Source organism: Sinohyriopsis cumingii, chromosome 9, assembly GCF_028554795.1.
Source record: "Sinohyriopsis cumingii isolate HCF-2022 chromosome 9, ASM2855479v2, whole genome shotgun sequence".
NCBI lineage: Eukaryota > Metazoa > Mollusca > Bivalvia > Unionida > Unionidae > Sinohyriopsis > Sinohyriopsis cumingii.
Window position 1 is genome coordinate 93,368,145 of NC_142969.1, and position 25,724 is coordinate 93,393,868.

Consider the following 25,724-nt stretch of genomic DNA (forward strand, 5'->3'; position numbering starts at 1 on the left):
TGGAAGCGTAAGGGGCATGGTAAATAGGTCACTAACTGACCTCATTATTTCCCTCAACCAAAAGTGCAGGGGATATTGTGATAACAATGTCCATTGGTCCATCCACCCATAGGTGGTTTTCAGAACTTTTGTTTGCTGCGGTCATTTTCCTTCAGCTAATTATCAGCCTTAAGTTACCCACAGGTGAAGGCAGAAACCTATAAACTTTGTGGCTGCTAGGCACGAGGTCAGGGTCAGTGGAGCTGAAAATGTGATTTTCCTTATAACTTTGATTGGTTTCTGGTCGTAATTTTGATCAAGCATCATCAGTAGACAACACATGGCCAGGTGCAGATCTTCCAGTTTCTGAGGTTGATGGGTTTTGGCCAACTTTGCTGCAGTTGAAATTGCAACTTTAAGCTGACTGGACTGTCAGACCATGTGATCTTTTGGAATGGCTCAGAGATACTGATTGCCAAAATTGGGAAAACAATTAAATGACTTAATCTGTTCATCTAAATTGGACAGCATCCTGGAATGTGTTTGTATATGATTTGGATTTGTGAACATTGTGTGTGTGATTTGGATTTTTAACATAGCTTTAAAAAAAAAATCAGTTGTATCACATTGATGTCTGCAGTGTGGCAGTTTATAGTGATATTTAGCACTGAGGCATCATGCTGTGGCATCATATCCCACCTAGTCACATTATCCTTATACCAGGCTGACCAGCCCCAACACTAACCTCTTGGTGCTAAGTGAGGCAGCTGAAAGTACCATTTTTTTCTAAGTCTTTGGCATGACTTGACGGGGGTTTAAACCTGGAACCTCCTGTATTCAACTCAGATGCTCTAACCACTTAGGCTACTGGAGTGGTAACCACAGCAGTCAGTTGTTGTTGTTGTTGTTGTTGTTGTTGTAGGGTTTAAGGCCATTTGTTAGCACATGATAGGCTATACATGGTGGCAGCCAGTATTAATGGTGGAGGAAGAACCTGGGAAAATGCTGGAAAGAAACACGGACCAACAAGAAGCTTTCTCACATACCCACATTGGCCAAATCCAAGACTTGAACTCACACAGAGATGAGATGGCAGTGATCTGTAACGGAGTGCTTTAGATCACTCAGCCACTCGGGGCCCCCACAGCAGTCAGTAGATTTATACATATTCAGCAAGGTCTGATAATAAAGGTTACTGCAAAGGTAGTGTTTGGGCCAGGGATGTGTCAAGGGTTATTGTTTATCGTAATGTTGAATGATATTGATGTATGTTCCAGTGCTAACTACTAAAAAGCAAAAAAGATCTACCACAACACAATCTAGTTAACTTATAAATTATACGGGGAACTTGATGATTTTTCTCGTAAACTTCGAGACAATTCACAGGCTGGCACAATGCAATTAACTGGCTTTCATACCTACAATGGTAAAGTTACTGGTATAGAGCTAACTATAGGATAACCAGTCTACTTGACCCATAGCTGTCAACTGTCCCATTTTTCCCATACATTGGACCTGAATATGGGTGTATATTTGTCTTGATATTACTCATAACTGCACTTTCTGAGACAAAGAAGAGCTTTCATAACAAATCTGATCAGAAATATGACCTTTAGATTGTAATGTTATTGTCGAATGGGAAAACAAGCACTGGCAAAGTTCAGAAGTGTGATCTGAGTCATGAAGGCAACATCATGTTCAACTAAAAGTTTGTAAAGTACACTTAAGACTTCATGGACTTCCAGCTGAGTTTTAGAAACTGCAGTCACAAATCCATGGATGTCAATGACTTCTTGCTAGCTTTCTCAACTTGATCCAACTCTTGTTTGTTGTTTTTTTTTTTTAAATTCACATGGCATTGGTAATCAGCCCACCTGCTGTAATTCTCAAATCACCAAACCTTGTCCAATGAACAAACCAGGGAAAACTGTTTGCTTCTGCATTTTTTCCCAATAATATGAATATTTGTTTTATACTTTCATGCAAACCGTTTGAAATTTATTGAGGCTGATTTTCTCTTTTGCCATCACTGTATTTTTATTTCTTGGACTACATTTGTAGACTTGGCAAAAGCTTTGATCATGCAGGTATTTTACATGACAAACAGGAAAAGATTAAAGCATCTGAGGAACTCCTGTAAAGTTTCATTTTCTGACCAATTCCACTGAATTAAAACAAGAGCCCGATCAGGACAAAACCCAGACAAGCCAACATCCAGATATGACGGTAATGATTGCATTTGTGTAGTTTTTGCTATTATTCCACAAGTTTGTATTAAAGGGTAACTTCAGTAAGATACTGTCAATTCATACAGGTTTAGGTCTGTTCTTGTGCCATGAAGGATTTATCAAATTTGGTCAAATTCTGATTAGCATCTTTTGTGAAAAAGTTCTTTAATGGGCTTTTCTATTCTGAGTAACAGTGACAAAGTTAATACACATGTGCTAGAATGCCCCATGTAAAATCATGTGAAAATTGGTAAAAATTCTTTTGTGAATAATGGAACAGTTGATACATTATGAACAAAAGACAATACCATGTGGACACTTGTCCTAATGACCAGGTAAACCCAAAGATTTTTTAAAATTCTGTACATTTTTATTACATTGATACATGTACAAGTGATTGGTATCTTACATGGTGCATATACAAAATAAAAAATCAACAAAAACAATATCACAGTGTATTTTTCCCACCACTTAAGTGCGCAACAGGTTGAAGCATTTATCACTAAACTATGTCAATGCAATGAACTGACCAGACACCTAATTAAGAAAAGCTTTTCATACAAAGTTGAACCTCATGTAACCTAACATTTTAGATAAACAGGTGCTCAGATGAACCAATCTATTGTATCAAACATGCAAAAATGCATGGAGTTGAGATAAAACAATTTTGATGAATGATTCAATGTATGTAAAACAAATGATGAAAATATAGAAATGGCACAAAGAATCAGTGTATTTTCAACTCCTTGTTTCATACTTGAAAATGTTAAGGCTACCTGCAGCTGAGATTCTTTTTCAGTCCAAGCTGAGTAATTGGAGTTGCTAGATGAGATTTTTATTTAGCTGCTAAGACTTTGAAGTAGTTATTTTTTTGTGAAAAAATATGCTATTAACTAAATGTTACCATTTCAAATGGAAATTTTCACTCAAATAGCCCTGAATAGGTGGCTTTCTTTGGATGACAGCATAAAAACTGATGAACAATTTTCAAGTCCTCTGGATTACAAAAGATGAGCTAGTAAATTCATCCTAGTCACAGAAGCAGCTACAATAAAAAGAAAAATTAAAAAGCACCCAAACCCTGAGTAAATTTAAATTTTGATTCATTGCAAATGATTTTCATATTATATACAATTATCATTAGATTATGTGTGCAAGTTTCTGACACCCATATAAAATATATCTAAGAGTCATTTGATGGCAGAAACCTCACTTAATGTGACAAAGAACTAAAGTTCAATGAAAATGTGAGATTTTGAATCGAGAAATAAATTTGTCTTGGTATGATGAAAGATAAAATGCACCTCTTCTTTACCTTATCGTAAGGAAGCAGCAGTAACCAAACAGACCAAAAACTAATCGTGCTAAAATATTGTTATTTATTGTATAGTTAATTTTGGTCAGTTTGGCAACCAAAAAAAACCTGAAAACTTGAATTGTTTTTCTTTCATAGTAAAGATTCATAAGAGCTCATTACATCTGAATTTTTTTAGCATTTCAATTAATTAAATATACCAATGAGTACTTTTTCCATTCATATCACAGATCAAGTATTCAAATTATATAGAATATTATGTAATACAGGCATATAAAGTTCCAACAAGCAAATTATGCAATAAACTTGTTACCATCTGTATACATTATTTTTTAATTTTTTTTCTCTCATGAAAATTCTTGCATAAATAGCTACTCTGACCTCCAAAATGTGACATTAAGATTACATGATTAACGATCAGCTTTCTCTGAAAATCAGTTCGAAAACGCTAATGGATGTGTTTTGTGGAGTTACGAACTACTATTCATGGCAATCCAACCTTTTAAATCCACCTAGACTGCCCAATACAATTATCTAAACATTTTATTTTCTTCAGAAAAAGATACTGCACATTATCTAACAACAAATTTTCAAGAAGGAAATGCTTGTTTTTCATGCTAAATTAAAAGTTACAATTCGATGGTTTAAAGAACATTTCAGATGGACAGAAGTTGATTGCAGGTTGCTAAGTTCCAATATCACACTAATATTTCTGACTAGAAAATGCTTCAAGACAACTAAAGGATGAGACTGTATTCTATCTCTTCAAAACTAACAGTAAAGTTAATCCCTAATATGAACTTGTATCTCACCAAATAAATATTGTATGGAATGCATGTTACCACCATTCAAAACCTAAACTTTTAAATGCAATCAATCTGATGCTTGTATTGGGGGAAAACTAATACCCCTATAGATTAAGGCATGGCCTTAAGATACACATAGAAAACTGAGTTGATCTATCCTCATCACACTTAATAATTGATACTCAAATATTTATTACAACTAAAAACTTGTGTTTTGTACATAAAATTATAATATTCCTTGCAGGTAAGTAAAAAAAAAAGTATTAAAAAAAGCTGAAATTAAACTGCTGGATAAAGTAAAAGTAAAAGTTATAAAGAAAAAAACCACAACAGGAGCCAACACTTTCTATGCTGAGGCTGACGTGCCAGTAATACTGTAAAGACTACTTGGGTACGACACACATTCCTCATCACATATTAATTTACTTTCCCTGAGGAATAAGCCCTTTTTATGACATGTTTTCTTTTTAAGCATGGGAGAGAGTCATCACCTAAGTTTAAGCTTATGGGTTTGATTTGGTTCATTTGTAATTGCACTTCATCAGGCTGAAGAAATGGGCGTTATGTGTCTTTGCCAATGACACAGGAGCAGTTAACCTGGAATGGCATATGTGGGTAAATCCAATGGTCAACCAACTGAGCTACCATGACTCCCTCTCAAACTACTTTTCTGTACATGTGACTACGAAGATATATTTTACTGTTGTGAATAAAGCAATATACCAAATATCTTCTTTAAAATACCAGTATTTTATAAGATAATGAAAACTATTCATTTGCCGAGTTTCAAAGTTTCAAATATAGTGGAACCTGTTAAAGAATTCAGATGAACCAGTGGAAATAGCTCAATCACACAGAATTCTGCTAAAATGTAAAAAGTAGATATATATCACATTTATATAACACATGCACCATTAAATTATCATTTGGATACAAGTTTAAGCTCCTCAGTTACGTGCTACCATTGACTATATAAACAATGTTCACTAAACTGTACATACACTCTAAGCATTAAGCTCCCTTATTATTGGGAGCTCTCCACTCTGAGAAAATATTTACATTCTAGGCAGGTTTTTGTAACCACTTCTTTCCCATGAGGCATTTGGGTTGGGAAATGCGTGCTCAGTAAGGAAAATTCTTTTGGGGATGTTTCCAGCAAGAGGAAGTGTACACTTTTTATATATAGCCAAAATTTCTCATCCACATTGTTGCACATAGGATCCAAATGGAAGGGGACACTGTCCCTACCCATAAAATTTAGAGGATGCAGATGCACCATGTTTTAATGGAACAAATGAAGATTGTAGTACACATTGCACTAGTAGTGCTAAAAAGATGAGATAATCTTGTTTGCTTTGACAGTTTTGTCATCTTAGCTTTGTGGTCTGCACTGTACTATTTTTTTTCCTTGGACACTTACATTACGACCGTAAAATTTGTATCATGTACATAAGTTATTGAAAACATTAACACGACTGAAGATCTGGTTAACATGAATGAGCTGCACATTGGAATTTTTCATTACCGATCTTGCTCTCATTTATTTATTCATTCTTTATCAAAAAACATTTATCATAATAAATACCATGTTTCTGGAACACTTTTCAAATTAATATATCATATATTAGATAATAATTGTGCATGTGCATAAATTGCATCTCTTTTGAAATTATTTTAACCTTAAAATAAATTCTACCCTCTGCAGGTGTGACTTGAACCTGGAAAAATTTGTTACACTAGCACCTGTCAAAGACTTAACATTGCAACTTGGCCAACTACTACAAAACTTCCCAGATACATTGTTCCAAAATAGATATTCACTGTCATCTTACAGTTTCATCACCTTTAGTGACCCTGGCCATTGTTAGAGCCAAAACAGATGTGGGACATCCACTAAAGAAAACGTTTAAAGTGTAAATTACTTCTGCATGATGAAATTCTCAGCAATTCAAAAATTACAGTCCAAACAAGGATTCAGGTCCCTGGTTTCACTAAAACTGTCAACATTTTCTGTCAAATAGAGATTTTACACTATCATGCTTATGATACTGAAGACAAGAAAATATTTTAATCAGAAATAAACACAGTGGGTGAATCGCACAATCACTTTTTATTTCAAAATTCAACACACTGAAACTTATGACTCTTCAAAAATGAGTGGAGAAATCCTCAAAATTTCCTAGAAGATATGGTAAGATATATTCAATGAAAATTCTAATTTTTATTACATACTTAATACCTAATGCCTGCTGAATGTTCTGTGAAAAAAAATTGTCATTACCAACCAAGCAATAAAAATGACAAAATATAATCGGAAAAAGAAATTCTTAGTGAAACTGATGCCAGGCTACTAGCTTGATTTTTCACTTTGCCAATGACCTTGACCTTTGAACAGGGGACTTCACTTGTAATACATTCGCAAGTAATATGTTTACATAGACAAAGTTTCATCAGAATCTCTCAAAGTTATGGACCAGACAAAAATTGTTACCATATAGAAGATATACCAAAACCACAAGAACCAAATACACCTGACTGAAACCAGGTGCATAAAAAAATACTATACTGTCTTCATTATAACATTATTTTTTATGTTTCCCTATCTCATTGACAAAGAAAACCACTTGCTTCATCTTAACCTATCCCATATGTAAATATGCATATTTACCATGGATTTTCTAATTAGTGATCTGAATGATAACTGCATGGAAATAGAAACCAGGTCACTGTGCTAAACTATTCAAGAAATTAAGTATATCATGTACAATCCAGATACAGTTTAAGAAAATGAACCTAATGAACTTGATGCTGCCCTTAAGTTTCAGTTGAATGCAATTTTATGACTGACAAAATTAGAAAACCCCACTGAATCATTGTTGAGTCATCATAAATAGTATTTTCTAAAATAGGTGAGGTGACTATTTTTATTGACACTTTTACTACATGGTACACTCTAAATTGGACTTTTTCTTCCCGCTCCTAACATTTTATTTAATAATGTGAAATGTGTTGGCAAGAGAATACGAAGCTAAATCTCAGCTTCTAGTCTTTTAACTGACATTCAATAAAGTAGAAAAATGTTATTCATAGATTAGCTCTAAATTAACAGACATTATTAGAAAGGAAACTGCAATTACCAGACATTATTAGAATGGAAACTGCATTTAAGGAAAATTTTCTGTACATAGGATAATGTCTCACTGCTCATATAAGTGGCATGTGAAAATACACTTGGTAGTGTCAAGTTCAATTTCAAACATGTACATATATTGAAGATAAATAGACTATGCTACTTGATACAGAGTATAATGCAATCTTAAGTCCATAATTTTGGAATAAATAATATCAGTAGGTACAAAATGTTTTCACCAACAGATTCAACTATTCCCACGTAAAATCATCTTTTCGGAGTGTAGTCTGCAATTTTTTCATGTCTCTCAACACATTTAATGAAACTTCTCGTCCACTTGATGGCCTCAATCTAACTAAACCTGCCCCATGTCCTTTGGTTGTTATTGTTGTTGTAACCTCTACCTCTCCATTCCGTTTTTCTATACTGGAACTTCGAGGAGAATCATAATAGGATGCAGCTGATTTAGGGCGAGGTGGCAGCTCTTCTTTTGCTTTCTTCATGGATTTTTTCTTCTTAATTTTCTCTAAAATCTGAAATGGATGAGAAATAAAAATTTAATTGATCAGTACTAGCCAGAGCTGAGAATACAAAGTAAAATTTAAGAAGTTAGCAAATAAAAAAGTTTCTGAAAAGTCATTAATTAATCAAGGAAGTTGAACCCTACTGTATGAAGAGTATGTTGTTGGTGTATCCAAACATATTCTCCATGTTCACATACAGTGTGACACCGCTATAGCACTCTCCGTTATAACATGAATTCAGATATAACACGGTCATGGTGTGGCTCCCGAAATTTCATATACATATGTTTCTTGTACATGAAAAAATAAAATTCTTCTTAAAAGTATACAAAAAACGTAAAATGTTTATTATCATTTTGGGGAAGAGATCACGTATTAATAATACAAGACAATCGTGGCGTGGCTCCTGAAATTTTAAATGTTTTTTCTTGTACAGGAAAAAGTAGTTTTTTCTTCTTAAAAGTACGAAAAGTAACGTGTAAAAAGTTTATTCTGGGATCGCATAGGGCTTCGTCAATGTCGCAAACCTGGATTGTCTTCTTCTTATTGGCGGCAAAATATACCATCTGGGGATTTTTGTATTGGCGATATTGTTGGCTGTTTAAATTTGTATATACAACCAATAGTTTGGAGTGGAGAAATTCAGAGGCCCCATGAAAGGAAGCTGCAAACTGGATATAGAATTCAATGAAATTTATCTATTGTTACATAAACAAATTCTTTGTCCATATTGACAAACCATCTAAACAGTGCACTGTTATATCATAATCCGCTTATCTTGACATCTAACATGAGTACCGTATGTTGTAAAATATCCGCTTTTTTGTTGTTGACATTTCTGGTAACAGAGATCATTAATTAATATAATTTACTATGACTGACATTTGTATGTGGTTGGTAAGTAAAATTCTTCTTTTTTTCACTTAGAATTAAATCCTTCAGAACAGTCACATTTTCTGTAATAATCCCTGTCATCAAAATAGAACACATGCATCTCTATCGTCCGTTGACCCTTTGATATATTTCTGATGTATGAGTGGAAGGCAACATCATGCTGCTACCACAAATGTAAAAAAACAACAAAAGAAAAGAAATAGAAAAAAAAAAGAAGAAAAAAACACATCTTACTTATTGGTTTATTCAACAGGCAGGGAGGAACAGTAGCTAGAATAGACCAAACAACAGCCAATTCCCTTTTAAAAATGTACATAGCTAAAATAGTTTGCTGAAATTTCAAATGAAAAAGATTACCACTGAAGCACCGTTATGAAAATATACTCAGCAAATTGAAGAAAAAAAATCAGTCTCAATCATGCAATACAATTATGTTGCCACAATAAGAAATGGGCATTTGTTTGGTTCTCTAAAGCTGTCCTTTAGTGGTTACTTCAATAACACATGCAACCTTCATCAAAGAAAGCAGACTACAATCTTCAATAAAAACAAAGAACTTTTCTTCAAAGGAAGTCAGTACCAAACTTAAAGTAATGGAATCTGATGGATTTTTCATTTTCCAACATGACTTGAACACCTTAACAGTGCCGTGAAAGTGTCCTTTTTTCAGGGAAAACGTTTATGCTTACGAACGCTACCAATGGTGACTTAAGACGCAAACTAACTTTTACCAACTTGGGACGTACTGAAAAGTAAATGTGCTTTGCATTCGTTACATGATTGTGCTATGTTTTCCCACTGAATTCAGACCAATATGACCTGTGACAAAATTACTGAATATCTTAAATCTGTGTGTGCATATTTTTGATGGAATCACTTGTATTGTGAATTCAATGTATATGATCAGATTCGCGAGTGAGTACACAGTGTTGATACTCTATTCATGCTATACATTACACATGTATAAATAACCTGTATTCACATATATGTACCATTCATGGCTCTATAAATAAAGTAAACTTATAAATAAAGTAAACTATTATATATGCCTTTTTCTGTTTTCAGTGCAGGTGTATTTCTCATTTAATATGCATTGATTTAAGATGGTAACTGTGCCGATGAAGCAAGTATTTTACCACTTGCATTTATTACTTACCCTCCCCTGCAAATTTTTTTGGGTATATGCATCATTTTCTTCAACTAACTGACCTGTTTGCTTATAACACAGTTCGGTCCATAACACAGTCGGGTTATATGGCTCCCAACTACTGTGTTATATCTCTATGTACAAATGTGGGGGCCCCGAATGGCTGAGTGGTCTAAAGCACTCACTGTTTCGGATCACTGCCATCTCACCTCTGTCTGCGTGGGTTCGAGTCCCAGGCTCTGCCAATGTGGATATGTGAGAAAGCTTGCCAGCAGCTTCTCATGGGTAGGTGGTTCTTTCTGGGGTTTTCCAGGGTTCTTCCTCCACCATTAATACTGGCCGCCATGTATAGCCTATCTTGTGCTGAAAAATGGCGTTAAACCCTATAACAAAAACAACAAATGTACAAATGTCCATACATTATGCTGCAGGAACCATGTACTAGGGTATCTCTATGTACACAAATATAATGTTGCTGCTGGGACCACCTAAAAGGGAATCTCTCTTTTTGTATAGATATCTATGCAGTGTTCTTAAATTCTAACTTGAAATTCCACTGATGTCCCACCTAGATATTCTTTTTCCACAAGCTAAACAGGTAAGTAACTACACTATGAGTGGTACGATGACCTCTCAAGTTAGAACCATATTTGAGGCTTGTATATATGCTTTTGAATTTTTTATATTTATTTTACACAAAATGTGCAATTGTCAGAAGGACAATCCAGTTTTCGTTTTAGAGGTTTCTCACAGGATGTTCTTAACAAGGATTCACATTTTATACAGTTTATAAACAAGTTGATGCCAAGATTACTAGCTGTTTTGCCTTTGAGACTTCACTTTTGAAGGTAGTCAGCTATGCTGTGTAGCTTGACATACTATGATTGAAATGGGAAGGGAAAGTAGCAAAGAGTTTTGACATTCATTGACCACATCATCCAGCTTTCTATTTTCAGATGTCATCTAAATAAATTTGTAGGAGAGCAAGACAGAAGTGATGATGTATTCTCACTGCTGTTCCTTGTAGGTACTGGATCTAACATACTGGTGTCTCCAGGTAGACTGTCTCCACTTTCAAAGATAGGAAGACTAGATGAAGATGCTTGAAGGAAGTGCCTCCCATCTACTCAGGTAGTAGTGTGGCCACCTTGGTACCTGACCAGATTTTGTTAGCACTGTAACTCCTCAAACAGAACCAACTCAATATGCTACAAGGCTTCATCATATTGCTGTGTATTCTCACCATGGAGTTTATATTCCCACTTGCTGTTGGTGGAGCTGACCGTAAGCACTCTGGGGTGGGGGCTTGAAAGATGTGTTGACTAAAAATCAACTCTGTGATCATAAAGAAGAAATACATAAGGAATTTCTATTTTCTGACAATGATACACCATTGCTACAGTGCTTACATGTTTTTGCATGATACTGTTGTAGGGGAAGAAAAGGTGATAAAGACATTTGAATTCAATATTGCATAGTGAAATGTGAGAGAGTGTGGAAGAAGTAGTGACTCCTCAAAAATGTGACCTTTATCCCCAGGTTGAAGGGTTCAGTAAGCATGTCCCGGACTGAATTGTCTTGGCTTTATGTTGTTGTTGTTGTTGTTGTAGGGTTTAACGCCATTTTCAGCACAAGACAGGCTATACATGGCAGCCAGTATAATTGGTGGAGGAAGATCCCTGGAAAACCCTGGGAAGAACCACCGACCCACAAGAAGCTACTGGCAAGCTTTCTCATGTACCCATATTAGCCGAATCCGAGACTCAAACCCACGCAGACAGAGGTGAGATGGCAGTGATCCGTAACGGTGAGCGCTTTAGACCACTCGGGGCCCCTCTTAGCTTTATAATTATTACAGTGAATAGAGGAAATGTGTGTAGAAGTTAAGGAAATATAAGCAAATGAAGAGCTCTGCATGCCAATATTTTTCAATGACTAACCATAACTATGAGTAAAAGGGGTAAGTGAGCATGACATATAATGAATTGACACAGCTTCATAATGCTTCATTCCAAGTATGAGGAGAATCTTTGAGAGGTTTAGGACCCAAGTACTTTTTAACAACCCAAAAAATCAACAAACTATGACACAAAACCTGCTGTACAAATTAGTCATGTCTCACTAAAGTGAACTCAACAAAAATCTAGTTGGAATCTGTAGGTATTAAAATCTAATTGGAGCCTGTAGGTGATAATGACTGAATCTTACTTTACCTTTTGTTGGTGTTTTCTAACTTTTGATATCTGTTGGCTTTTGGCTTCCATTCTTGTCACCAGAGCATCTAATTCTCTCTCTAAATCCTCTCGTACTCTAAAGTCTGTGGCTTCATTGATCTGTTTGGAAAGCTCTTGGTGCTCACTGTTGGAAAAAAAAATCTGGATATCAGTTTTGATTTACAGTCAAAGCTGCTCTAACTGCCACTGTTGTAAGTCAGCAATCTGTTAATAAGACATCACAATTTTCCCCGATATAAAAAATATATTTCTTATTATTAAAAAAAGAAAAATAATCTTCAAATAACAGTCACCTCAACTGACTGAAAAGAATTTCCATGAATCCAAGATGCAACAGTTCTTCTTTTCAATTGGAAGAATTGAAACCATATCAGATATTCTTGAGACACTCATACATGCCAAATTTGGACAGAAAAATATTTTCTTACATGTTGAGTTAACATGTCTGCAACATTCCAGTCATCTTCGCTAGCCATGGTTCCAATGTGGTAGCCCTATCTACACTTTGGCGTATGGAGAAGATATTTCTGACTTCGGGTCTGTGAATTTCATTGGATGCAGTGGCAAGCTGGCACATCCAATCAAAATTATTTTGTTCAAATTTGAACGCTGTTCCTAAATGATCGAGACAATGGGAGCATACAACTTGAATGGACTGATAAATAAGCAATCTTCCAGTGCCTGTCCATGTTTGCACAAATACCTTTCACTCATATAGATTTGTATTGGCTTCCCTCTGGGTACTTAGTCATACTTTCAATGTTAAATGTACAAAGTATCAGTTTTAGGTCAATTGCCTCCACAATTTTTGGCCAGTGTACAATGCACGATGCTACTGGTTAGTTGGCATTACATACTAAGGGAAGCAATATGAAATCCAATAGATGTTGCTAGGACAAAGCATCAATACATCTGTTCAATCACCAAGGTGTATATAGGGTTATCATACTGAAACCTTGGCTAGCAAAGATGGATGTCAGTATGTGCAAGACAACATTCTTTGGCATATCCATTTGACCTTGAACCAGATATCATAGACAGAAAATCATCCATCTTGTCAAAGACAACATTAAGATCATAGCAGCCATATTGGTTTTAAGTTCAGTACTATTTTTAGGACCAACCAGACATCAAAAAGAGTCTTTTGGTGAAAACCCTATGATGATATGACCATCCATTTATAAAGTCAATATTTTTATGACTACCACAATGACAGCTGTATTTCATGTCAGACACATCAATTTCATTTAGCATCAATTATGTACCACAAGATGTCTTCTGGCGAAAACCACATGCTGATATCATGTTGTTGTTGTTGTTCTATGGTTTAATGCCATTTTCAGCACAAGATAGGCTATACATGGCAGCCAGTATAACTGGTGGAGGAAGAACCCTGGAAAACCCAGGGAAGAACCACCGACCCACGAGAAGCTACTGGCAGGCTTTCCCATGTACCCACGCTAGCCGAGCCTTGGACTCGAACCAACGCAAACAGAGGTGAGAGGGCAGTGATCCGGAATGGTGAGCGCTTTAGACCACTCGGCCACTTGGGGCCCCCATGCTGATATGACTTTCCTTTTAGAAGGAGCAGATTTTGGCCTGAATCTGGCCATTCTGCAATGTGGTGCATCTAGCATGTGGACAATATTAGATTTAAAAAAAGAACTTTGAAAAGAAATTTTAAATAAAAGATATATCTTATCAAACTTAAGAGCCATAAGAGTTGTTTCGCTTTATACAATTACTTAACACATTAACCCCTAGCAACGACTTAACGTGGCAGGAGGTAGTAGCCTACTGACGAGCTCTATAGCATCATGGTCATGCATGATACACTAAAGTGGGTGGTATTATAGAAATGTAGACAGATGTAGCTCTACAATGATACCAAATAATCTGGATTATCTAGTTGCACTGCAAAATACCGATCAAAAAACCTCATTTTTTGGACCCGACTTTTTTCTACCCATAATTCGCTTGGGGTTGGAATCTGATTTTGTGTCAGGATTTTAGACTTTTTCTAAGGCAAACCGGTATGAACTGCAAACAGACAGATGAGCCTTTGCGAAAAGGAGGATAAGATGGGCATTTGGAATAAAATGTGGGCTCAATACAAAAATAATAGCTCTGTTTAGCAAAACCTGCCCCCCCCCAAAATCCATTTTTTTACCCTTCTACTCAAGCGCAAGTCAAATAGCCAATGAAAAACAATGTTTCTAACACAACTAGGCAGTGTGTTATTGAAAGATCACCAGGGATTTGGTGTTTTCAGATCTATTCAGAAATAGTTTTCAAAATGTGTTTCCTACTTGATTTTCAGGCGATAATTGCAAAAACCTCCAGGGGTTAATATGTTAATATAATGGCCAAGTATCATAAATCTATCTAGTATTATTTATTGTCATGTGATAATTGCTGAAATCATAGTCAACTGACTTTAAAATAGATTTGTGGTGGCAGCACAGTAGAATTAGTGTGTTTTGGAATACTTACAAGCTCATCTGATGGAATTCATCCTGCAACTGAAGTAGCAAGTCTGCAAGGTCACTGTCAAGGCTGTTTGATGCGGAAGAACAAGTGGATGGAGTCATAGAACGACACGTGTTCATAGGGTAGGCCACCCTTGAACAGAGTGCCATATTGTGAGTTTTCATTAGGGAGAGCACATTCTGGACATTAGCACCCACTGAATAGCTCGGATTTGTGGACTGAAATAAAAAATTAAATGATATTCACCATAAACCCTCAAAATAGAATAATATGACTGAACTGAGACAATATATATATATATATATATATATATATATATATATATATATATATATATATATATATATATATATATATATATATATATATATATATATTCTTAATTCCCTGAAATCGTAACAAATATATCTTTAGCATACATACACCAAATAAATTCACTTTTTACAAAACATCTGTTGTGAAAATCTAAAATTATGTACTGAACCACGGAAAAGTTTTTAAGCACTGGTGTTACTTTGTGGTACTGAATGGCACACATCTACACGCACACATAAATAATTACTATTACATGTTGCTAGTGCAGAGTAGATAATGCATTAGCATATGTTACTTAACTGTCCACATACAGTGGAACACATTATTTTTATCGTGTATCGACTTCTGTTCTAGCAGACAATAATTTTTTTCTGTGAACTTATTGAAGAAACTTTACAATGATACAACAACAGAGAAATCTTGGGACTTATTCAGGGAATGCAGTTTATATAATAAATCATGACTAGTCAGGACTTGACATATTTTACTTTTATCCTTTACTTATATACTTTGTAAAGAATTTGAACACATTTACCTTTCAACTTTAATCATTTAGTAAATCATGCTTACATTTGTTTGGAAGACTTTATCCTCCCTGAGTTCTTAGAAATTTCTTACATTTACATTAAGAAATTTACTTTTAATTGGCACCATATACCCACTACTGTGCTGACATGGTATTAAATTATACTACATGTTTATAGGCAGGCAGGCATGCATCCAAAATAGGGACTTTGGCTCTTTCCTCCACAACAAACCTATAAAGCAAGGAATACTTTCATTTGTATACAATCTCAGATTTAACTTAATTCCTAAGATGTAACTCCTCTCATTCCTTAAAAGACTGATGCTTAACTGTAACATCAGCTTCTTGTGCACTCACCTTGCCGGCAACAAAAGGAATGTCTGCAAGGTTTAGTCGGTAATGTTTCGTGGCATCAGGTTTTGTGTGGTGCACCTGCTGACTCTTCTTGCTGACCACTTTTTTTTTCTTTTTGCCAGCTCGTTTTGGTTTGGTGCTGGGTTTGTGTATTTCTCCATCCCTTATCAAAAGCCTATTTGTGCTGGCCACAGATTCCAGCTGAAAAAGGGATATTTTTATAACTGCATGCATCTAATTGAATACCAACTGACTAGAGAAATTTATTTTCCTTTTAATATCTAAATTTAAATTCTTTAAGTTTTTAAAATTCATTAAAAATTTTTGAATGATTAGCTTAAAAACATACTTGATCACATTCTGTGACCTCTGAGGTCAAGGACTAAGGCTGCAATGTTGCCAAAATTTATAAATGTGTACACTATAAACAATAACCAAAATGTGGCATTTTAATAAAAAATGATTTCAAATTGAGCCTTAGTTGGCAATTTATATGTTCATCACACACCAGACTCAATTTGTGATTGTTAGACTGCTGTACATATATTACCTCTACAACCTGATTTTGTTCTTACAACATGTCTTTGTTGAATACATATTAGATTTACATAGAACAGCTTAAACAGTTATAATATTGTTTTTCACTTGCTATATATATATATATATATATATATATATATATATATATATATATATATATATATATATATATATATATATATATATATATAAAACACATACACATAATGAAAAATTGATAAAGCAACATGACAAACTGCCTGGACATGCCCATGCAATCACTAAAAAAACTGCAGTGGCTTATAATCTAAAGATGGTGTTTCTTTAAAATTAAACGTTACTCATCAAAGGTTCTGTTAATAAACATGTTCTTCAAATGTAAATAATGAAATTTTAAAGAATTTTTTTGTCCTCAAAATCATCATCCTGTTGTGTAATGTGTATCATTTGTCATCTTTGGCTTTTTCCTAGCAATGCCTAATTCCATGTGAAATTGTCTATACTTTAAGAAAAGAATTAATAGAGAAAATCTTATTGAACTGTCATCTTTGCAGAGATGGAAATACATGTATATCGTTTAATTAGAATTAGTAGTTCCTGTGTCACTGAAAGCCAGGTGCATGTTCGCTTATATATTTACCATATGTGTAAAGGTTTACAAGCTGCAAACCAGTAAACAAAACTAAGCCATTTACATGTGTAATCACTGCAGCCTTTGCCAAGAAAAGTACCAATAATGGACAAATATCAAGAACAGGTAACCAGGATAATGCAACAGTAATATGGATGCCTTGAACTTCTCTTTTGGATATGGCCTGGAGATCATAAAACTCTGAGCTGGACTTTACAAATGACTTTTCACTGAGCCAATCAAAACTTACATTAAAACAAGTCAAGCCTTGTTTGATTGGCTAACACAAAATTTCAAGTTTCAACTTGAGTTTTTAAGGATATGATTTCCATCTCTGAAAAGCAACTTTTGAGCTTGTAATTTTTATTTGCTCAAAGTGAAAATTCAAGCTTAAAGTTTTATGATGTGCAGCTCTGGGTCAGGCATCGTTGTTGAGGTAAAATGTTTATGATTTCAATCTGAAAAACCAATTCATGCTATATGCATATATGGGATGCATTTTGTACATATACATGCTTAAATCTTGTAAAATTAGCATAGTAGTAAATAAAAAAAATCAAACTTCTGGTACACTAACACCAAATTCTTTAATGGCATGAGTGCCTGACAAAACCCCAAAAGGGTTGCACCAAGTAACCATTTGACCCAAATGCATCAGAAGTATAATTAGTTCATTCATTCTGACCTATATGTACGAAAATATTGATGACCACAAGAACAAAATGTTGCTATTGCTTAAATTATGTGTAAAAAATAAACAAGAATTTTCTTTTATCTAATGGGATAATTTGAAAGAAGAACAAATGTCCCTGTACTGTACTATAATTATCACCATACAGTCATCAAATTGATTATCATTAGAAGCTACACATTTTTGTTTCCAACTTAAAACTTGAAATATTAATTATTTTCCAAGGATTCAAGCATCACCACACCAATGAATAAGACTGATAAGTATTTATCTTCTTGACAAGGTTTACTGGCAGTGGGATTTACAAAATATTCACACTTTGGCTTTCAAATCCTTAGCATTTTCTCTTTCTTTAATCTTGTATACTAAGAATAACAGACAGTGACTGTAAGGTGTCTCCACAACCCTGCACATGTACTCGGGAAAGACAAGCCAACTAATTACTCCAATCATGCTTACAAATGGATGACATCGCATTGAAACAATGCTGGTGGCACATATATTCGGAGCTGATAATTACAGCAATTATAAACCATGCTAAGAAATTTTTTGTGAAAAAAAAAAATTGTTAAACATGAAAATCACTGAATTTTCCAAATATAAGCTTTTATTAATATATATTATTAAGTTAAAGTACCACATTTACCCATTGGTGTTATAATAAATGAATGTATTTATTTCTGTATCAAATACTGTTTGTGCATTGTTACATATAAACACCCAAATGACCAATCATATGAATATGTGACGTAACTGTCAATTACTCCCCTACACATTAGTCAGATGTATATAAGTCTGCTTGTTTTTCCCCACATTTATCCCTGCACCTTCTAGATTCAAACAGGTTTCTAAATACAGAACTGATGTAAGTTTTAATAACAGTATTGACTGACAATTGTTACTGCTTCTTACTAATGGCATTTATGCATTTAAATGCATCTCCCTATCAAAATACACACACACACACACACACAAACACACAAACACATACTGTGTATAATGTGCCACTAACATTCAGCAAAAGTGACCCCGATATACCATCACACAATGAACAAGCAGATCTGGATCTATGTCATTTGTTCTTATTATTTATTTAAAGCAAGATCACAGATTCATCTGATCTGCCAATTCATTAGGCAAAAGCAAATCTGGGTCTACAACATGCTTTCAGTTAAGTGAACACAATACATATGTAAATATTATATCAGTTATTAGCAAGAGCTCTTCCACCAACAATCAGGGTTAATCTCGTATGTATAAAGAAGCACATTAACAGTACTGACTAGATAAGGCAGAGGTTCTCAAACTGTGGTGTGCAGACCACTGATGACCTGCAAGCTCCATTCAGGTGGTCCGTGGAAAGGTTTAAAATAGGTAGCTAATGGTATAGTTGACAATATGAAAGATGATGAAGTGGTCTGCCGAGACTTTACAATCATCGAATGTTCCACCAAAACCCTCAGCAATGTACAAGTGGTCCGTGAACATAAAGCTTGAGAACCACTGAGATAGGTATTAGTTTTGTTTGTAAAGAGGATCTAAAAGTTTTTAATACATGTATCTATATAAATTACAATGCTTAAACCCTTAAGACCTAGGTTTGTTACACTGAGGCATAGCTCTTACTGTGAATGTATCTCTGTATTTAGATACATGTTTTTGAAGTTTGGAAATCATCTAAAAGAGGAAACAAAAATTATTACATATATTGTCTTACATTTGTCTGTATGTATTAGTGTGTGTGTGTGTGTGTGTGTGTGTGTGTGTGTAGATATATTCTTAACTGATCAGTGATTTTACTTGGAGACCATTGGTATGCACGGGTATTGTATTATTAAAAAATTGTCAATATGTTCAAAAATTCAATAAATTCTTATATAACTTATTCTGCACTCTATGTATTAAATAAGGGTCTAATGAAAAATAAATTGATAACTTAAATGTTGCTCTATCCCACATCATTGCTCTTACATGAAAACAATACCTACTAGTTTTCATGTGAGAAAAATGTTTAAAACCTGGAATCTTTCTTCCTTGAAAATGAAGACCTACTGATATATAGTAAATTCATGTAAGACCCACTTGTCATATCATAAATACTCATGTCCAAGTCAAATCCAACTGCAAACTGCACTGTCCCAGATCTGATGTTGTATACGGTAATACACCAGCAGATCTGGGGCTCTAGTTTGTAAGAAGTAATCAGTCAAACAAGCAAGAGAACATAGACTGTCATTGTATTATGCAGTGATAGACCAAGGTCTACAATTGTTTGCAGATGGACTGGACTTAAAAGCAAGTGTATACAGATTATTATTTGATTGATATATTTCAAAATTATGGTACAGCTTGAAGTTATGGGGCTGTATGTTTAGGCTAGGTTATATTATGGGTACATATATTTACAGGTTATACAAAGATACTACTAAACAGTTAAACAGAATGAAAGGAGTTTGTACACCGATATACGAGTATGAAACAAGTATTATACGTGTATTCAGCTTGATATGCACACATGCCTTAAATCCCCAATGCCATATATGCCAAACCATCTGAATAATATCTTGAAAGATAATGATCATAAATATCGTTGAGTGCTATTCAAACTAGATAATATTACATTTCATCACATAATCATCATAAATATCATTGAGTGCTATCAAAATCAGATAATATTATGTTTCATTACATAATGGTCATAAATATCGTTGAGTGTTATTCAAACTAGATATAATTATGTTTCATTACATAATCATCATAAATATCGTTGAGTGTTGTTAAAACTAGATAATATTACGTTTCATCACATTATGAGCCATGTAATATCTCCCTCGAACTGAGAAACCTGGCCATTTTTCTGATACGTACAAATTAATCCAATACTGATTGGGGACATCCATGGGTCAATTGATTTCAGTTGAACAGAATAACTCCTTCCTTCCAAACTTTAGTTAGATTGGAAGAATGGTGAAATTTGTGAAAAACGGTGGCATTGGGGCTTTAAAAAGCTCATATCCACTTGTTGTTACAACTTATACAAATTGTCTGCCTACATATTTCATTTCCAGCCTGCCTTGTGGGGACAGAAGAAACTGCTACAACAGTATGATTTTCTTGGACATGTTGTCTCATTATCACACATTATAACTTTGTGGGTTAAATTAGTTTAAATAATGGTTCTAACATATTTTATTCTGCATCCCCATACTGGGAAAGAAAATGTACCTTTAAAATGGAGAACTCCCAATACTCACACACAAGGAGCAAACACTTCTGATATATAAATGAATTTGGTGGTGACAGCAATCTGATTAAAATCAGATCTCCACTGTCCTATGTGAAGATCTGACAGCACCTGTTTATGGGTCATGTTCTGGTGACCTATGTTATTATCATACTAATTTTGTCAGCAAATCAGATGAAGCCTTATGTGTTCGCATTTGGGAGATTAAGCAGTATAGCTGAAGAGCATCAGTGTGTGCCTATCGATTTAATTCACTTTCAAATTTCTGAAAGCTGCATTTCAGTTGGCTAACTAAAAGGTCACCAGAACATAACCCTAAGTGGCCAACATCAGATCTTCAACCAGGACAGTGGAGATCTGATTTTAATCATATTGATGGTAACAGTGTTATGACAAGATATCTTGGGTGTGCACTTTATTATGATCAGCTTTACCTTCATAAACATTACTCAAAGAATAACTTCTCAAGTATGTAGTGTTGTTGTTGTTGTTGTTGTTGTTGTAGGGTTTAATGCCATTTTTCAGCACAAGATAGGCTATACATGGCCGCCAGCATAACTGGTGGAGGAAGAACCCTGGAAAACCCTGGGAAGAACCACCGACCCAAGAGAAGCTACTGACAAGCTTTTTCACGTACACAGGTTAGCTGAACCTAAAGTATGTAGTGTAGGTATCACAACAAAATTGGTATTCAAAACATTCCATGAGCTGATCTTATTGAGATATAAGGGTGTAATCTTTAAAAGCTACTTTGATCAAGCACAAGTATCGAATGGGTTATTATCACTATCTATATGCACTTGTAAGTCAAGTCCAACTGCAAACCACAGAGACCCAGATCTGCCATCGCATAATGCCCTAGCAGATCTAAGTCTATGCAGTTTGTTAGTAGTAATCAGTAGAACAAACAACATTAATCCTAATGGCAGATCAGGGACTGTGATGCTTGCATTATCCAACAGCAGATCTGGGACTGTGATGTTTGTATTATCCAATGCAGTTTTACATGATTTATAAGTGAGTATATATGGTAAGGGTTGACGTGTCATGGGAAAATCATGGTACTGAAAACTGATAAAATGGAAACTTATCTTTTTTGTTTTTATTGTTTCTTAAAACTTTAGAAAAAAAGAAGACCAAAAGATATTTTTTTTTATTCCTTAAAATAAATATTTACAGGGCATTCACTTGTCAATAGATGTATATGTAACTTAGGCTGATTTAACACACTGATAAATAGTTGGCATCAACCAAACAACACTGGAAAAAATGTGCATAATTCAAGTAAACATTGATTTGAGTTTAAAATGACTTCTGTCCCTTAAGTTCTACTTGTAGCCAATGTCATTTCTTTTCTTCATTGTCATCAGAACTCTAGCTCGAGTCATGAATATAATGGATCCCAAAACATGAATACCTGATAATCTTGCTTGTGACACAACACAAAAAATTAATTTTTGATATTTATATGCATGCTTTTCCAGTACTGTCTGTTATATGAACTGCTACCTAAAATGCTTACAACTACAGCCAGTATCAATACAAGTGTGAATTATTATTATAAAGGGCCTCATAATGATAAAATACTTCTGACAATCAGTTGTTAAATCAAAACTCATTTATCTGATGCCTGAAGTTTTTGTTCCTTTGCCAATAATTACTTTAGAAGCAGTCTGAATGCACAAGGGCATTCTTCTGTTCATGATTTCATTTCAAGCCAACTGTAGAGCTGATAACATCTTTCAAAGTCTGGAATATTCAATTACTGACAATAGATCTTACTAGCAAGGGAAACAAAATACAACTAATTAAAAATCAAGTTCTTTTATCATAAATTTATCATTCTAAGAAGAGAACTGAATGTAATTCATAAGGGGTCTGCAGATAGATATTTAACACTGCCTGCCTGGCTGGAGAACAATATGATTGCTCTTATTATCAACAGAAATTAGAAGTCTTTTTCAAAATAAAATTCAATCAAATTCTCTTCTTTACTTTTGTAAATAAGTAATTTCTGAAATTTTATCCATATTTAGTAAAAGCAACCATACAACATCATAAGTACAAATATGAAAACCATCCATATCAGTATGCTTTCTGTAATATTGTCTCTTTTAGGGGTTCAACTTGGATTACACACTTGTACATAAACATCTCCATAAACAATTTGTTTGAATTCCTTGGGACATGTATGCTTTAAAAATAGTGTTGATTGTTTTCAGCTGTCTTTACATGTAGTGGAAGTGAATTCCATAAAATTGCACCAGAACATCTTAAACTTTTTTGAAATTTTCAGTTTTGGGTTGACACTGATAAAGTTTACCATTTTTAGTTGATCTTAACTGATTACTATGTGGAAACTGAAAATTTACTTGGAGATATTCTCATGCAATTCCATCCAGGAACTTGCCTTTATGAAAATCAATCTTTTGTTGAATGCTTTGAAAATTGGTCATTGTATGAATAGCCAGTGGATGCATCCGAATTTACATGTGCTGCCCATATTTGGAGTCTATACACCCTATTGAGTTCAGATTTTCACAATTTTCCCAATGCAGTGAGCAATAATCCCTGATTGGGAGTATATAAATATTATAATATAAGGGGTGGGTTTCTTTCAAGAGATATCTTTTAATTTTATTCAATAAAGCAATTTTAGATGACAATACTTTACTCATGTATTTCACATGTTGATTCATTCCATCATTGGTTTCTGTCAAGATAAAGACCTAAATGTTGCTTACATTCAGCATAGTACATTGCCCATTAATGGCAAGAGAAAGACAGGATCACCAAGTTTTTCAAGTGTTTGTGATGTTCTCAAGATCATATACGGTGTAGTTAGTTTTACAAACAGCTATTATTACTTTGTTTTGCTCTGATCAGCTTCAAAGTTTGAGGGTCAGCATTAAGTTCTTCCCTGAAATATGAACATGGGGCCCCGAGTGGCCGAGTGGTCTAAAGCGCTCTTCGTTACGGATCACTGCCATCTCACCTCTGTCTAAAGCACTCTTCGTTACGGATCACTGCCATCTCACCTCTGTCTGCGACAGTTTGAGTCTAAGATTCAGCCAATGTGGGTATGTGAGAAAGCTTGCCAGTAGCTTCTCGTGGGTCGGTGGTTCTTTCCCGTGTTCTTCCTCCACCATTAATACTGGCCACCATGTATAGCCTATCGTGTGCTGAAAAATGGCGTTAAACCCCACAACAACAACATGAACAACATGAAATATGAACACCTGGACTAGACGAGTGAATGGATGCATCTTCTGCAAACTAATCAGCACTGTGAAATTAGTGTTCCAAGTAAGGTCATTTATGAAGTTAAGAAACTAAAGGTGACCCAGGACTAAGCCTTGTGGGACTCCTGACTGAACATTTAGTGATGCTAAGTGCATATTGCCAATAAAGACTTGTTGAAACCTTTGGATGAGTTATGAAAAGAACTAAATGAGTGGTATACTGTTTAACTTGCAACACTGCAACTTTGATGGTCTATCAGATCGAATGCTTTCATAAAATCAACAAAATAATCTCCATTAAAAACCCTCCATCCATTTCTTTAAGCCAATGACTAATTTATTTAAGAACAATATGACAGGAGTGATACTGTCTAAAGCCCAATTGATCCATATGAAATGCAGTCACAAAAATAGGACACTTGCTTGAGTATTTGCTTTTCAGAAACTTTGGATAGAGTTGGGAGTATTGATATTGGCTTATTGTTTCAGAAATCATTTTCAAAGATAGGCGTGGCTTTTGCACATTTGAGGGCTTTTGTAAAAATACTATTCATAATATTTAGGTTAATTATAGGTGTTAAAGATTTCTTTATGACTGATACAGCAAACCTGAGAATTTTGTGACCATTACCATCCAGGCCAGATGATCTATTAATATTTATGTTTAATTTTGCCCAGCAGTTACTGAGAAGTCATGTTGAGGCTTTTCTATTTGTAGTAACAGTTGCCATATTTGACAGCAGATTGTCTTCATTCATAAAGACTCAAAAAGCCCTTATACTGGAATGCTTTATGTCTAATTTGGTCAAATTCTGTTTTGTTCTTACTTAAATTTAAAAATCTGTTCTATTTTTAGTAACTACTGCTGTATTTATGCACTAAACAGACACATCAAAATTTAGTAGCCTCTGGGTGACTGACTTGAGCTTATCAGAGCTTTTAGGTTATCAATCCCTAACAATATCGTCATCTTGGACACTGAAAGCAGAAATAACTTAGTGGGGAACATACAAGATGCAAAAAAGTGACAGTTCTGCTTATGGCTTGTTACAGAGCAAATGTTTTAAAAAGCACAAAACTAAACCATCTCTTGAAATATATGCTGGCCTTACCTTCATTAATAAAGTACTTCAATATTTATTTCCTTCTGATGACAGATAAAGTTAATAAAGCCTTAGCCATATCTGTATTTAAAGTAGTTGGACTGATTTACTCGTTTAATTTGTACAAATTATAAATGCTTCATGACTAGATGCTCTCTGCCAAGTTTGGTTGAAATTTGTGAAGCTGTTTTGAAGAAGCAGAAAATAACAATGGTTGATGGATGAGGGACAATGTAGGATGTACATTAGGCCATACCATAATCTCACTTGGACTTATGCAAATCTTCACTAAAAACTTCTTAAATCAAACTTATTTTATACCCTAATGTTAATACCCATGAAAATTAAGTTT

At 34.6% G+C, this 25,724-nt stretch overlaps 1 protein-coding gene across 3 annotated transcripts in view; it reads right to left on the bottom strand.

The window, feature by feature from the left end:
- Positions 1-2,555: 2,555 nt before the first annotated feature.
- LOC149792261 (centrosomal protein of 57 kDa-like) overlaps positions 2,556-25,724 on the bottom strand; it is a 61,609-nt gene continuing 38,440 nt past the window's right edge. For 2 of the 3 annotated variants that reach the window (XM_089970791.1, XM_089970790.1), the window contains 4 exons: positions 15,946-16,143; positions 14,751-14,965; positions 12,237-12,381; positions 2,556-7,991 (listed from right to left, as the gene is read on the bottom strand). In XM_089970791.1, coding sequence (XP_089826917.1) covers positions 7,710-7,991; positions 12,237-12,381; positions 14,751-14,965; positions 15,946-16,143 — 840 coding nt within the window. In that variant the 3' untranslated portion in view covers positions 2,556-7,709. Of the gene's footprint in view, positions 7,992-12,236; positions 12,382-14,750; positions 14,966-15,945; positions 16,144-19,409; positions 19,461-25,724 lie in introns of all 3 variants that reach the window. The other variant, XM_089970789.1, reaches the window with a different exon arrangement.